Source organism: Canis lupus, chromosome 18 (assembly GCF_048164855.1).
Source record: "Canis lupus baileyi chromosome 18, mCanLup2.hap1, whole genome shotgun sequence".
Classification (NCBI taxonomy): domain Eukaryota; kingdom Metazoa; phylum Chordata; class Mammalia; order Carnivora; family Canidae; genus Canis; species Canis lupus.
In genome coordinates this window covers 12,866,931-12,881,009 of record NC_132855.1, presented here as the reverse complement: position 1 = coordinate 12,881,009, position 14,079 = coordinate 12,866,931, and the positions used below count along the sequence as shown (strand labels likewise).

The following is a 14,079-nucleotide window of genomic DNA, read 5'->3' as shown; positions in this document are numbered from 1 at the left end:
TCTTTCACTACGTGAAAATCTTCTCCATGAGTTGAGATGGTCTTTAGAAGTAACGTTCTTTACTGATGCTCTGAGTGTATGGTGACCGGGCAATGGTTGAGTCCCCTAAGGCCAGGCTTCTCAAGAGTTAATGTGCATGCGGATCACCTGATTCTGCGGGTCTGGGGTAGGGCCAAAGATGTGTCTGACAAGCTCACAAGTGACGCTAATGACTGAGCAGCAAGTCCCTAAGTCACCAAATCAAAACAGCAACTCATCACAATTAATTTTATTCCACAGCATGTATAAGGGAATGTTATTCTCAGGAAGATGTTTAGGATTAAAATAATTAAAAAAAAAAAACCTTGAAAGTACACACATTTATGTATCTCTTCTTTTCATTAAATATATATCTGTTTGGCAAAAAAATGTTAGACTCTTTTGTACAAAAACAAAGCAAAACAAAACAAAACAACCAACCCCAAACCCTTGCAAATTGTCAATACTTGTAATAATTACAATGATGTAAACTTGGATGTCTGACAGCTTGACCATCCTGCGGAGCCTGTGTTGTAGCAGAACCCCCAGGAGAAGGTAACACCAAACCCGTAGAGAGGGGCCGCCTGCCACAGAGGCATTTAGGTTTAGTATATTAGAGATGGGGATGACGACTGATTTCACCAATTGTGCTTTCAGCTAAGGGGCTGGAAGGGTGTGAGGCATGAAGAAGGCAGGTGTGGGTTGGGGCAGAGAGAGGACACCCAAGACTAGCTGGCGAGGAAAGAAGGTTGGCCACGGTCACAGTGCAGACGTGGAGTGGGCATGGGACCTGGGACTGTGTCCGGGAGACCCGGTGCCGGCCACAGCTAGAACGAGGCTGCTGCTGCTGCTCTTGGAACCAGAGCAGAACAGCACAAGGCAAAGGCCTGCATGGAGGAAAGAAGGGACTGGAAAGCGGATTTCAATTCACATGGAACTGGTGGTGTGAGCGGACTCTAGAGAGAAAGGGAATAAGGAGGTGGTGTTTGGTTTTCTCCAGCAGCTAGGCTGTTTCTTCCAGACACAAGCATTGGGACACTCCCTTCGGTCTGATGGGCAGGTTTTGGGGCAGTCTGGTGCTACTGGCTTGCACCCTCCAGGGAGGGAGGATATGCCTGCTGGGGGTTAGGATGGAAGGGCCCCTTTGGCTCTCTTACTGGCGGTGGGTTTTGCTCTGCTCCCACCAGTAGACTGCAGCAGTGGGAAGTGACCTAAAGCAATGGAGTCTAGAAACAGAATCAGGGCAGTGAGCAAGATGCCAGGGAGGGGCAGAAGAATGTTGGGGGTAGAGGCGAGGCCAAAGAGAGTGTTGACCCACAGCTTCTCTTTACCGCGAGAGGGTTCCAAGGCGTGGGTGTGTTTTCATTCTTCTCTCCCATTAGCTAGATTTTCCAGTTTTGGAGGGGGCGCTTCTGGGCCCGGCCACTTCAGTTACAGTCATAGACGAAGTCATAGTTGCTGGGCTCCTTGGGGATGGGTGGAGGTGCGTCAGGGATCTGAATGTTTTCCAGGTCAAGGAGGCGGAGCTTGATTTCCATGCTGAGCAGGGTGTCCAAATCATTCCGGGTCAGCTCACTCATCATATCCTTCCCCAGCAGCGCATTCAGTCCGTCCGTCCAGATACAGTACTGGTGGAAAAGGAGGTGACAAGGGTAACTACTCACGACAAGAATGGTGACAGTGGTTAACGATGATTACTCAATGTGCGCTAGGCTGCGTGCTATGTGCTCTGCCTATAGCATCATTTAATAAAGTTGACACTTGTGTTTTCCTCTCTGTTTTGCAGATAAGAGGACCAAGGCACCGAGAAACCAAGGAACTTGGTGGCTTGGGGAGTGGGTGGGATTTGAACTCAGGCAATCTGACTCTAGTGCCTGCACTCTTCTGTGCAAATAATACCTTCTTATGTAACAGCAAAAAGATCCGAGTTCTGCATGACCTCACAAACCTCTAACATCCTACCTATGAGTCTGATTTTAAGCAATTGGTAGGCTATATCCCAACACGCCTAGACTCAAGCTTGCTTCTTTCCTGACTCCAAGCATGGTTCCTGGTTTAGTGGCTAATTTCTGCCTCTCCAATCTGATTCTAACACTCATGATGACAAGCCACTCCCACCCCGAGGAGTATTACCAATGGTAGTTCCGCCTTGGCATTTCTCAGCAAAAGGGCTAGGAAATAATGTTTTGCTGCCCAATGTCTGGTGAACAAGGCTACAATTATTGGTTGATCTTCATGGGAGGTGGGCTACCTCCCTCTCTCTTCTCTCTGAGTCTCTAGTTTCCAGGTTTTTTTTTCTCCTCTGGGTCTGGGAAACCTGGTTCCTAGGGGCGTCGCCCAACTTGGAAAGTCCTCCAGAGCCCCCAGCTAAGAATTTGGTTCTTCCTTTCTCATTAAAACTGACCATGCCTTTGTTTCTCCAGGAGACAATGAATTCCTCGAGGAAAGAAAATGTACCTTGTTTATCTCAGGACCCACTTTGCTCTTGTCATTTTCCCTCCGAGAAGCTGTAACCTGGGTTATGAGGGTATCAGAGCCATAGTACCTGGTGTCAGAAGTAGCTTCTGCTGTCAGCATCTAAGAAAATTGCCTGCATTCTAGATGCTGTGATCTGCTTACCTTTTAGGATATCCTAGTCCTATATAGGACCTCTGTGATAGCATTTGCTCTGCTCTTACTGTCAGACTAGTCTTCTTTCTGGAATGTGCCCTAGATTCCCCCCTCTCCTGCCCTCACTGGGCCACATTACAATTCCAGGCCCTGTACTTAGTCTGATCTTTGTACGATGGTTACCTGGATTAGGTTCCAGAATATAATAGCAGATCTTAAAATAAAATGTATTACAGGACTGCAAGTACTTTACAAATCATAAGTCACAATGATCTGGAAATCTCACCATGATGCACATCAGTGGCACCACTTTTTAAGCTGAGGGGATGCACCATGAGTATATTATGAGGGTATATATCTGAGTAGTACAGCCCTGAAGTGTAGAACTTTGCCTTGTTTGTGTGATCTCTGCCAAAGCATATAACCCATTTAAACATCAGTTGAATGCTAACAGACATCTGGAAATATTAATGTCCTCATGAATATGTTAGACAGATTCTGAACTCATCTAAACACTTGTTTCCACATAAATAACCTTCATAAAGATAGATACTAAGGTTCTACCCTGGAGATCCTGATCTTGCAGATTGTGGGTTGAGTAAATATTACTTATAAAAGCCTCCAGATAACTCTGATATACTTCCAGATATGGGGACCACTGAACTCCATGCCCTCTGAGGTCTCTTCCAGCTCAAACGCTGTTTCATTGTAAATCCCTTAGTACTGGATTACTGTTTTTTGTATAGCCATTCCAGGCCTGGCCAGCTTCCTAGTACAGATTAATTTAACCCACAGGAACACTTTCGTGGTGCCTTTCTTTTGAGAAACAGCAGGTGCAGAAAATTTCATTAAAAAGTACACCAACCAATAAATAAAAACTCTGTACTCCTGAATTTGAGTTGGCAGTATCAAAATGAACTTTGAATGTATTTTGTCTTTAAAGAAATGATGTTAACTCCTAGCTTTGCCCATAAAAAAACTAAACATAATGACTAACCAAGTAATAGTAAGCACACCTAATGCCTAGATTCTGGTTGCTAAATACCATTTTCTACCAAAAGGGACCAAGGCTCCCCAGAGAAAATTCACGAAACATGCAAGATGAGCCTGGAATATTTTGTCATAGTAGAATGTGACTGCATATTGTCAAAGACATCTGACATCATGTCAATAGGACTCAGAAGCCAACCAGAAGATGCTCCTACTTTCTCTAGATAGGACAGTTTATTTATTTATTTTTAAAAATATTTTATTTATTTATTCATGAGAGACATAGAGAGAGAGAGGCAGAGACACAGGCAGAGGGAGAAGCAGGCTCCCTGTAGGGAGCCTGATATGTGACTTGATCCTGGGTCTCCAGGATCGTGCCCTGGGCCAAAGGCAGGTGCTAAACTGCTGAGCCACTCAGGGATCCCCCTAGATAGAACAGTTTAGATACTGCAACCCACTAAAACACAAATATGTTTAAATCCATTACTTCATAATGATACTCAAACACCAAAACCACCTCATTGTTCTCACTTGGAAGATGCGCATGACTTTGAAGACTGACAAAGAGAATCAAATATTTATTCTGCCCATTACATATAAATTGTGTAACTGCAAAGATGAGGCCAGTTTCCCACTAATAAATGAAGAAGAAATGATAAAACTGAGATATCAATCTTTCCAATGTCGAATGGGGCCAAGGATCTGGGCAATAATCATCAGTGGCTGCTAACATCCCCCAAAGAGAGAAAACCAGACACCACGGAAGAATACAACACCACTGTTGCTTAAAGTTGGGCCTCCATTAGATTAATCCTCTAATTGCCACTTAATAGGAAATATGGGAGACAGAAAACCATGCGAAATAAAGCGCAGGTGGCGGTAGGCAGAAGAATTCCCTCCTTTTAAAGGAGATCCTGTCCTAATCCCTGGGGCCTGGGAGTATGTTAGGGTGCATGGCAAAGGGAATTTAAATTGCTAATCAGCTGACCTGCAAACAGGAAGGTCATCTGGGATTGTCCAGGTGGGACTAATGTGATCGCAAGGGTGCTTAAAAGTGGAAGAGGGAAACAGGCTAGGAGTGAGTGACAGAAGGGAAAGAGAGGGAGTTTCGACTATGGAGGAGGAGGGTGGAATGAGGCGGTGTGGAGATTCAATCGCCACTGTTGGATGAACGTACACCGTGGCCACGGGATGCCTTGTGGCCTCTAGAAGTGCAAAGGGCGAGGAAACGGATTTTCCCCTAGATCCTCCAGAAAGGAATTCAGCCCTGCCAGTACTTTGATTTTAGCCTGGAAAAGGCCTGCATTAGACTTCTGACCTCTGGAATTGTAAGGTAATACATTTATGTTGTTTTAAGCCACTAAATTCGTGGTAATTTGTGACAGTGGCCACAGTAAACTAATACACATAATTATAATCAGCAAAATCTTAGACTCTCAGCAAGGTCACCAGACAGATGACCTGTTTTTTTTTTTTTTTTCAATGAATAAATTGCAAGGAAAAAAAAAGCACAAGCAGATGCTCCCAAGGGAGGGAGAGAGAGAGAGAGAGAGAGAGAGAGCAGGAAAGAGGAACCTATGATCTCAAGGAAACTGAAGAAACATGTTGACCAATTGCTATGCATGGATCTTATTTGGATTCTGATTTGAACCAAGTATCAAAGAAATAAAACACACCAAGGAGACAAGTGGAGAAGTCTGAAAACTGACTACCCTTGCTGGTATCAAAATGTTAAAAAAATCGGGTGTGATCATTGGTATTGTAGTTGGTTTCAAAGGGATGCCATTATTTAGAGATGTACACGGGAATATTTACAAGCAACTGATGTATCTGGATTTGCTTTGCTAAGAATCTAGAGGGGAGGCAACTGGGTTCAGGTATAGATGGCGTCACTTTGGCCCTGACGTGATTAACTGCTGACACTGGGGGGCAGGCACTGGCAGGAAGTAGGGAGGTTGGATCCTGTTTCCTGCCTCCCATGCTGTATACATGGTATTGGGGCCAAGGAGACCGGGTTTCTGAAGCAAGGCTCCACGGTTGGAATTCCAGCTCTATTACTTACCACTTGTTTGACCTTGGACAAGAGTCTTAACCTCTTTGTGACTCGTTTCCCTCCTTTATCAAATGGGCATAATAATAGTTTGTTTCTCTCAGCGGTATGATGAAGATTAGGTGAAGTACATAAGACATGGAATGGTTACTGGCACAGAGGAATCCAGGCTAGTTGCAATTACTATTATCTTTACTAAATGTTGAAGTATTTGGTTTTCAGAGGTCTTTCTCCTTATTTGATAAATGAAGATTATCTGTAACAGAACTTCCTATTTTATTGAGTGATTATGCAAATCGAGGTAATACATATGAAAGAGATCCAAGGAAATTAAAAGTATTCACAGGTATATGGCATTTTCCTCTTCACTATATCAATAAAAAGTGGCAGTGACAAATAAAAATTTGGCAGTCTGAGAACATTTATCCTTATCTGGAATGAACGCACACTGGAGAAAACAGCCTTGCCCAGATTTAAATAACATCCACAGTTCTACTTTCTAAATAGTTTGCCATACAGCCGTATACCTCTTAAATATGGTGGCCTGCCTGCGTGTAACAGCAATTTTATTTAAAAAGAGAAACGGTAGGCCTCAGTATCTATTTTCAGAAAGATGAAGACAAAGTCATACCCTTTTGCAAACTAAATGTCAAGTAACACAGAATTACATTTAAGCACCATTCTAAATGCAGGATTTGCATCTAATCTTTCCTCTCTCTCTTTGGGATGTACAATTTTATTCAAAAGCTTTAAAACCAGTGAAAAGCAGATACTGAATAACTTCTAAATGAGCAGAGTCTCCTAGGGGAAATGGGAAACAAAAGTCAGATTCTATTAAAATGCTCCCTTCTTTTCTAAAAGCTGTTTATGCAACCACATGCAAAACAAAAATTTGAATGGTATCATCTAAAAATAAGAGTTTCAAGCATAATGTTAGGTTCTCGTTTACAAGAGAACGAGTTACATCAACCATAGATGCTATTTCACCTTACAAATACATTTTCCTAGATCTATGCTAAATATTTTAAATATAGCTGACAGGCATGCTTCAAGAAGAAAAACAAATTATACATATAACAAGATGTCAAAAAGGAATAGAACCATCTCAAAAATAAAATTCCAACAGCAGAGACAGCCCCAAATCTCTTAAAATAACTTAAAGAAACATGGAAGAAAACCTACTTCATAAAATGTTTTAAAGAACAGAGACAAGTTTATCTTGGGAAGATCCTGACTAAAATTTTAATTCTCAATGAAAACCAAAGCTTCATCAGGGCCGATTCTTCCTCAGGGTTGACAGTTATGCCCTTGCTGAGTGTGAAGCATTTGTACATTCTTTCTTTACCATGAACTCTTGGTCAAGACAGTAAGAGGTTGAACCTGTTATAACTGGCAGTTTTAAAAGGAGTTTCCATTCTATTCTAAATCCTTTGTCTATGATTTTTCTTAGGCAGGCTTTTTTGAAATGAAATTTCTTTCCAATACTTCTCTCTGGCTTGTTTTTTAGAAGAAAAAAAGTGACACTGTCTCACAAATTAACCCCAGTGAGACCCTTACCTCGTGCTTGTCAGGAGCTATGAAGTTCAGCTGGCAGTTTGAGTCATACAAGATGGAGAAAGCAAGTTCAAGCACCTCCTACAAGGGATCAGAGAAAACACCGTCTTAAGGAAAATGGGCACATTGTTCTGCGGTTAAAAATGGCTGTGGACTGAACATAGAATATGTAGACATGAGGGGCAGTGGTGAGCTGATGGGAGGAAGGAGTATTTTTTGTTTGTTTTGTTTTGTTCACAGAACATGTCCTTCTATTCCGGGGAAGTCTATATAACCAGATCATTTAATTCTCAAGATAGTCCTTGTAGCAAGTCTGAGTGTTCCTCTTTGATGGGAAGGAGCTTGGAGAAGGAAATGATTGTCCAAAGCCATATAACTCCAAAGCCATGCCACTCTTCTTTCTTCAGCATCTCCCTTCCAGGAGTTAAGGGCTGTTCTATCTTTGATCACCCCCAATGTCCATAGGGGTATGAACTTCCTAAAACATGGAAGCTACATGGGAGCCAATGAGGCTTGCGAGTCAACTCATTATCTTTAGGTCCTTTGATCTCTGAAGTTCTATACAGCAAAGGCTACATAAAACTTAGATATTATCTAGAGGCTGAAGAATAGAAAGGAGAATCAAGGGCCCAATGCTACATTCATTCATTGGTGAGCGTCTACTGAATGCAGGTATGAGTCAGACCCAAAGGGCCAAGGACTAAGTGACACTGTCCTTTCATTGTAGCTGTATGACATTGGCTGAGACATTCAGGGTCATGTCTAACGTACGTTTTAATAGACTTCTCAAATTATGTGCTGTACATTATTGGGTACAATGATTGTTCTTTGGTTTGAGCAGTCAGCAGGATACAACCTTTGGAAGATGAGAGTCATGGCTCATCTCAACACCCTAAAAGCTCCTAATCTGGAGGGAAGGGGCCAAGTGAACCCACATTGCATTGTTACAACACACAAATATTGTGTAACTCGCACTGCATTGTTACAAAACACAAATATTGTGTAATTTCTTAGGAAGGTAGATCTTTCCACATCATTCTTTGCCTAACATTTGTCAGGGGATTTGCCTTTGACCAGTAACTCACAGCAAGAATGACCGAGAAAGAGGGAAGGCAGAGATAAAGTCAATGCTTCCAGATTTCAGAATTTCAAATGGGCTAAAGAATCTTTGCCAGGGGAACTATGAAGGCCTAGCATTAACTGGATACCTTTCCTGACACAATCAAACATCTAGCTGTTTGGGTTCTTGTGAGGTTCCTCTGTGTCTAACTTGCCTCCAGCTGTCCCCTCATTAAGAGGGAGGGGCTCTTGCTCTGAGCCCAGACGGTATCTTAAACTCTTATGGCCTCCTCACTCTGCCAGAAATAGAGACAATTAAAGGAAAGAATGCTGAGGCAGGAATGGGAGCTACCCTGTAAAACTACCTCTCTCCTCATCTTCATTACTTCTACTGTAGGCCTCTATTCAGGCCTGCCCGCCCAGTAAAGATCAATAATATTAAAAAAAAAAAAAAAAAAAAGTTCACCAAAACTAATAAAACAAAAACATTTTCTCCATTAAATTTGACATCTCTCTTGAGTGTTTTGTTTGTCATGGGCCCTATAGGTGACATCATAAATTGGATCATCTTTAAAAAAAAAAAAAAAAACAGTCAGGCAATCCATATTAAGAGCCTGGGATCCCATTCCTGGGATTATTCCTAGAAAATTGAAAGCAAGTGAATGCTGTATACATCATCACCTGAAGAACATAATATGAACTAAATAAATGTCTTCCCCAATTTGGGTGAACCGTTAAATAAATCATGAATTAGCAGAGAAATTTATTCAGCCAGACATTCAGTATGATAGTTATGAAGATTTGATAAAAAATGGGAAATGAACATTATTTACATGCAGATCACAATTATGAACAATGTCTACCTGTGGACAGAGACTGAAGGCAAATAATGAGAAATTAAAATTAATGTTAAGGGGCTGGGATCATAGGTGATTATTTTTTTCTTTAAAAAATGTAACAGTTTATTTTCAATAAAATGTTAAGCTCCAATCTCATAAATTCATAAAAAATTGTTTTTAGATTAGGCACATTGATATAAATGATTTTGTACTAATCTTAGTGTCATTTATCAGGAAAACTCCCTGACTCATGATTGAGAGACTGGGAAGAAAGGTGAGGACCGGGCTTTGCTTATGAACGACCAGTCAGTATATGGTGACAGCCTAAGGTGACCGTCAGAGGTCACTAGGAAAAGGTAAAATTCAGGAATGCATTTCTGGGCTGACACTGGACAACTGGTACTCCTCTTAGGCAGTCATGTGAATCATCCCCTTGCTAACCACAGCCAGTGTGAACACCACCAGAGCCCAGACTCAGCCTCTTGACTAGGTGCTGAAGTCACCTGAGGCCAGAGTGTCAGTGTGATTGTCCTTGTGACATTTTCTCTTCTGCAGAGGCCCAGAGAAGGAAAAGAAAGGATGGGGCCTGCACATGTTGGGCTCTGCCCTCTTAAGGCACAAACCAGTGAGGACGTGAATGAGTGGAGTCGTCATGACCTAGATTCCTGATAAACACAGGCAGGAAATAGGAAATTCGTGAGAATGTCAATCCCCACTTTCATTTCACCAAAGCTGCCTGGGAGGGGTGGGAGGAATTAATTCTCTGAACCACATGCCTGCATTAAAGGCTGCTATCGCCTATAATGAGTTTTATTGACGTCTCTGGCTTGTTGTCATTGAGTCACTGGTGGAGGTCAGCTCTTCAGCACTTCGAACACACAGGCTACAGAGCTGGGAGCGATGGCACCTCTCAGACTAACACTCCAGAAGCTGCCACCTGTCCAAACTGTCTGTGAGGGATAGAGGTGCCAGGAGGTGGGAGAGTGGCAGTCATGGATCTGGGGCAGTGTCCCCCTCAGGGGCTTTGTCACACTCCACAACATTCAGACATCTGATGCTCTGGGGCTTTGCTACTCACAGTCCTTTTTTCCCCTCTGGATTTGATTCAGTGAAAAATTATGTTTAGGAGTTCCTATTTTCATCCTCTATTTCATTAATTCACATCTCTCAGTAGGTGGAGGAAGGCCTGGGATGGGAGAATTCTGAAACAGGGGGCAGGAGAATCTGAATTCCCCCCTCTACCCACCAAACCAGCATGCACTAGGGCCTCTGACCCCATCTTCAACTCTTGGGCTTATGACCAGTGACAAGGCATGTTGGGTCAGGGGAGGCTCAGAGAAATTTTGGGCATGGATGACATCTTGTTTTGGGGACTGCCATTTTCCAGGGATCAAAATGACAGACTGAATATAAGAGCAGAATTTCATAGGACATGTATTCAGTATACAGTGCTGGCTGCCATTGTTTTGAGGTGACAGGTCTCATTTGGGCATTTTTTCCAGCACTCACTTGAACTATGTTGGTTCTCCACCATTTATTCAGGTCATCTTGGAGGGCAAAGACACAAGACATAACTTGGCATGTGCATGTGCTAAATATAGCCATAGACATAGCAGTAGATTTCATAGCTATAAAACACTGCTGCTCATCTATAGGTCTGGGAGTTTGAGTTTCTGTTTTAGAAGGCAAAAATTACCCATTCATGTAGTATATACTAGTAGAGGATACTGCCCTCTTCAGGCAGCTGTAACTTTCTGGCCCCACTCTATCTTAGCCTTATCAGCCAATTGTTCCCCAACCCATTTTCTTCTCTGGGTCCTTTGCCTTCTCTGTCTTTGTTTCTCAATCCTATACTCTGAACTCAGTGATTCTCAATCACTCTCAAAGAACAGAGGATGTTCTTTCATATGGTGGAAGGACCTTGTGCCTTTTCACATACTCCTTCCCCCTCCTAGAAAGTCTTCCTCTTTCTCCCCTCCCTTAGCAATTCCTTTTCAATTCCTCTGAGAGCCTCTCTTCATGTCTCCCGGGCTCTCCCTGTATTTAAATGTTCCAGGACATAGACAACATTGGATTATCATTGCATGTTGGCATATAAGTCTTGTATCTACTAGACTCCTAGGGCCAGGGGCCAGGTCATGTTTATCTCTGAATTCCTAGCTCCTGGCATAGACCTGGTAGAAAGAAGATACTCAATCTCTTATGAATACAAGTGATGAATGAAGTAAATCTCAATAAAAGCCTTTTGGGTTAAGACCAGGGTTTTCAAGCTGATGTTAGAGCATTAGCTTCTAGTTTAATCTGCTTCTTATTTCTGGTTCATAAATCACACTGGAAAAATAAAAGCTGGATTCTAGGACATCGTGAGATGGAAGCTTCTGCTATGTCAGATATATACCTACCTATATCAGTAAGATCTGGTTAGATCAGTTCCTTTCTTTTTTCTAGTCCCAGGACCTTGGACAGTGCCCAGCATATCAGATGTTGAAGGAGTGAGAAGTGCATCAGTTACCCACGTATTGCTATTAGCGAAGTATTTCCCTTATGGATCTTAATGTGTCAGTTTGTCCTGCTTAGTGTTTAAGCTAACCAAAAGTCCCATGGCGCAAGATGTGAGAAACTACCCTCTAATTGGAAAAACTGTCTGAAGAGCCAATAACACACCTTGGTTATTGCCCACTACCATGTACTAACAGACCTCCTGTGGACACATTTTGGTCAGCTTTCCTTTTAAGCTGCAGGTCTCTCCTTTTCTACCAGAAGTCCCAGAGGTAGGGAACAGCAGGCCTGTGGAGTATTAGGAGAAGGGGTGTGGGTATGGGGGATTGAGGAAGGAAATTCTTAGAACCATGGGTTTCCCTTCTGCCTTTTGATGTTTTGCCTGATAAACCAGGTGTATGAACACTATAGACACCGCAAGACAAACAATCTTCATGTGTATGCAATGAAAGAGACAGGCTAGCAGAGATACTGCTTTTCTCAGGCCTCAAGGTAGCCTGGAAGAGCTGGAGGTGACTGGAACATCTTGACCAGTGAATGTTAGGAAATAGCCTCTATTTGCTCTCTTATATATGTGGCTATAGCAGTGTGCCCCATTTATTTCTCCATCCATCCATCCATCCATCCATCCATCCATCCATCCATTCATCCATCCAATTTTCCATGAATACCATGCATGGCAAAAAAAAAAAAAAAACCAAAATAGATTGGAAAATATCATTTACTCTGTTTTGTTGATCTCATCTAAGGGGAGGAGTCTGACACAGGAAGGCCACATTGCACCCACACATATCATATGCTCAAATGAGATCATCTCCACACCTGTTTTGATATTGGCAACTTGTATCTTCTTCTCTTTTTCTCTCTCTCTCTCTTTTTTTTTTTTTTTGGTTAGTCAGGCTGGATGTTTAACTGTCTTATTAATATCTTCCAAAACCAAGTTTTGCTTTTGTTTATTTTCTCTGTTTTCAGTTTCATCGATTTCAACTTTAATATTAATTATTTCTTTTCTTCTCTTTGCTTTAGGCTTAGATTGCTCTTCTCCAGTTTGGTAAGGTAGAAACTTTATTGATTTTTAAATCTTTCTTCTTTTCTAATATATATGTGTTTAATGTTACAAGTTTCCTTCCAACATTGCTTTTGCCCCATCCCCCACATCTTGATCTTATATTTTAACTCTGTTTATTTTGTAATTTCTCTTGAGACTTCTGAACTATGGGTTATATACAAGTGTATTCTTAAATTTCCAAATATTTGGGGAGATTTCCCAGCTATCTTTCTGTTACTGATTTCTAACTTAACTCCACTCTGGCCTGAAAATGTATTTTGTATGATTGCTGTTCTTTTAAATTTGTTAGGGTATATTTCATGGCCCGGAATGTAGTCTATCCAGTGAATGTCTCTTGTTTCATTAGAATGTGTATTCTGCTATTGTCAGGTGGATTTCCTATTAATGTTAATTAGATCAAGTTGACTGATGGTGCTGTTCTAAGTCATCAATATCTTTATTGATTTTCTGTCTGCTTCATCTATCAATTACTGACAGATGGGTACTGAAATCCTGATATAATGATAGATTTGTGAATTTCTCCTCTCAGTTCTTTGTCTTTGGTTTTCTGTAGTTGGAATATGATATGCCTAAGTGTTGTGGTTTTTTTTTTTTTTTTTTTTTGCATATTTGTCCTGCTTAGTGTCCTTTAAGCTTCCTGGATGTGTGGTTTTGTGTGGGTTATTAATATTGGACTGTCCTTAGCCATTCTTGCTTTAATATTCTTTTGCCCCATTCTTTTTTTCTTCTGGTATTCTGATTATACATATGTTATACTTTTTGCAATTATCTCCCAGTTCTTTGAGGTTTCCATTTTTTCCCTCCTTATGATTTTGTTTAGAAGTTTCTGTTGACTCATCTTTAAGCCACTAATCCTTTCCTTGGCCATGTCAAGTCTACTGATAAGCGGAGTAGAAACATCCTTCACTTCTGTGACAGTGTTTTTATTTATAGCCTTTCCTTTTGATTCGTTTCTAGAGTTTCCATCTTTTTGCTTACATTGCCCATCTGTTCAGGTTGTGTCTTTTTTCCATTAGAGTCTAAGACACTTATAATCTAGTTATTTTAAACTGATAATTCCAGAGTCTGTATCATAATGGAGTCTGGTTATGATGACTGCTTTGTTTCTTCAGGCTGTTTTTTCTTGCTTTTTGGCAGGCGTGTAATTTTTTGTTGAGATCCAGACATGTTGTGTCAGGCAATAAGAAGTGATATATATATACCCTTATGGTGATGATTTATGTTAATCTGGCATGGAATTGCAATATGTTTAATATTTGCTGAAGCTTTAAGTGCCAGAGGCTTCAAATTCCTCTAGTATCCCTCTTTTTGCCTTCTCTATTGAGAACAAGTGGGCTTCCCTAAGTATTCCTCCTCAGAGAGAGTGTATGTCTGGCAGATCTTTCCGCCCT

The 14,079-nt window shown here is 41.5% G+C and overlaps 1 protein-coding gene across 7 annotated transcripts in view; it reads right to left on the bottom strand.

Annotated features, from left to right (window-relative positions):
- Positions 1–253: 253 nt before the first annotated feature.
- The window catches only part of ELMO1 (engulfment and cell motility 1), a 526,171-nt gene continuing 512,345 nt past the window's right edge, over positions 254–14,079 (bottom strand). For all 7 annotated transcript variants that reach the window (XM_072783482.1, XM_072783477.1, XM_072783480.1 and 4 more), the window contains 2 exons: positions 7,226–7,303; positions 254–1,646 (listed from right to left, as the gene is read on the bottom strand). In XM_072783482.1, the coding sequence (XP_072639583.1) occupies positions 1,446–1,646; positions 7,226–7,303 (279 nt within the window). In that variant the 3' untranslated portion in view covers positions 254–1,445. The remainder of the gene's footprint in view (positions 1,647–7,225; positions 7,304–14,079) is intronic.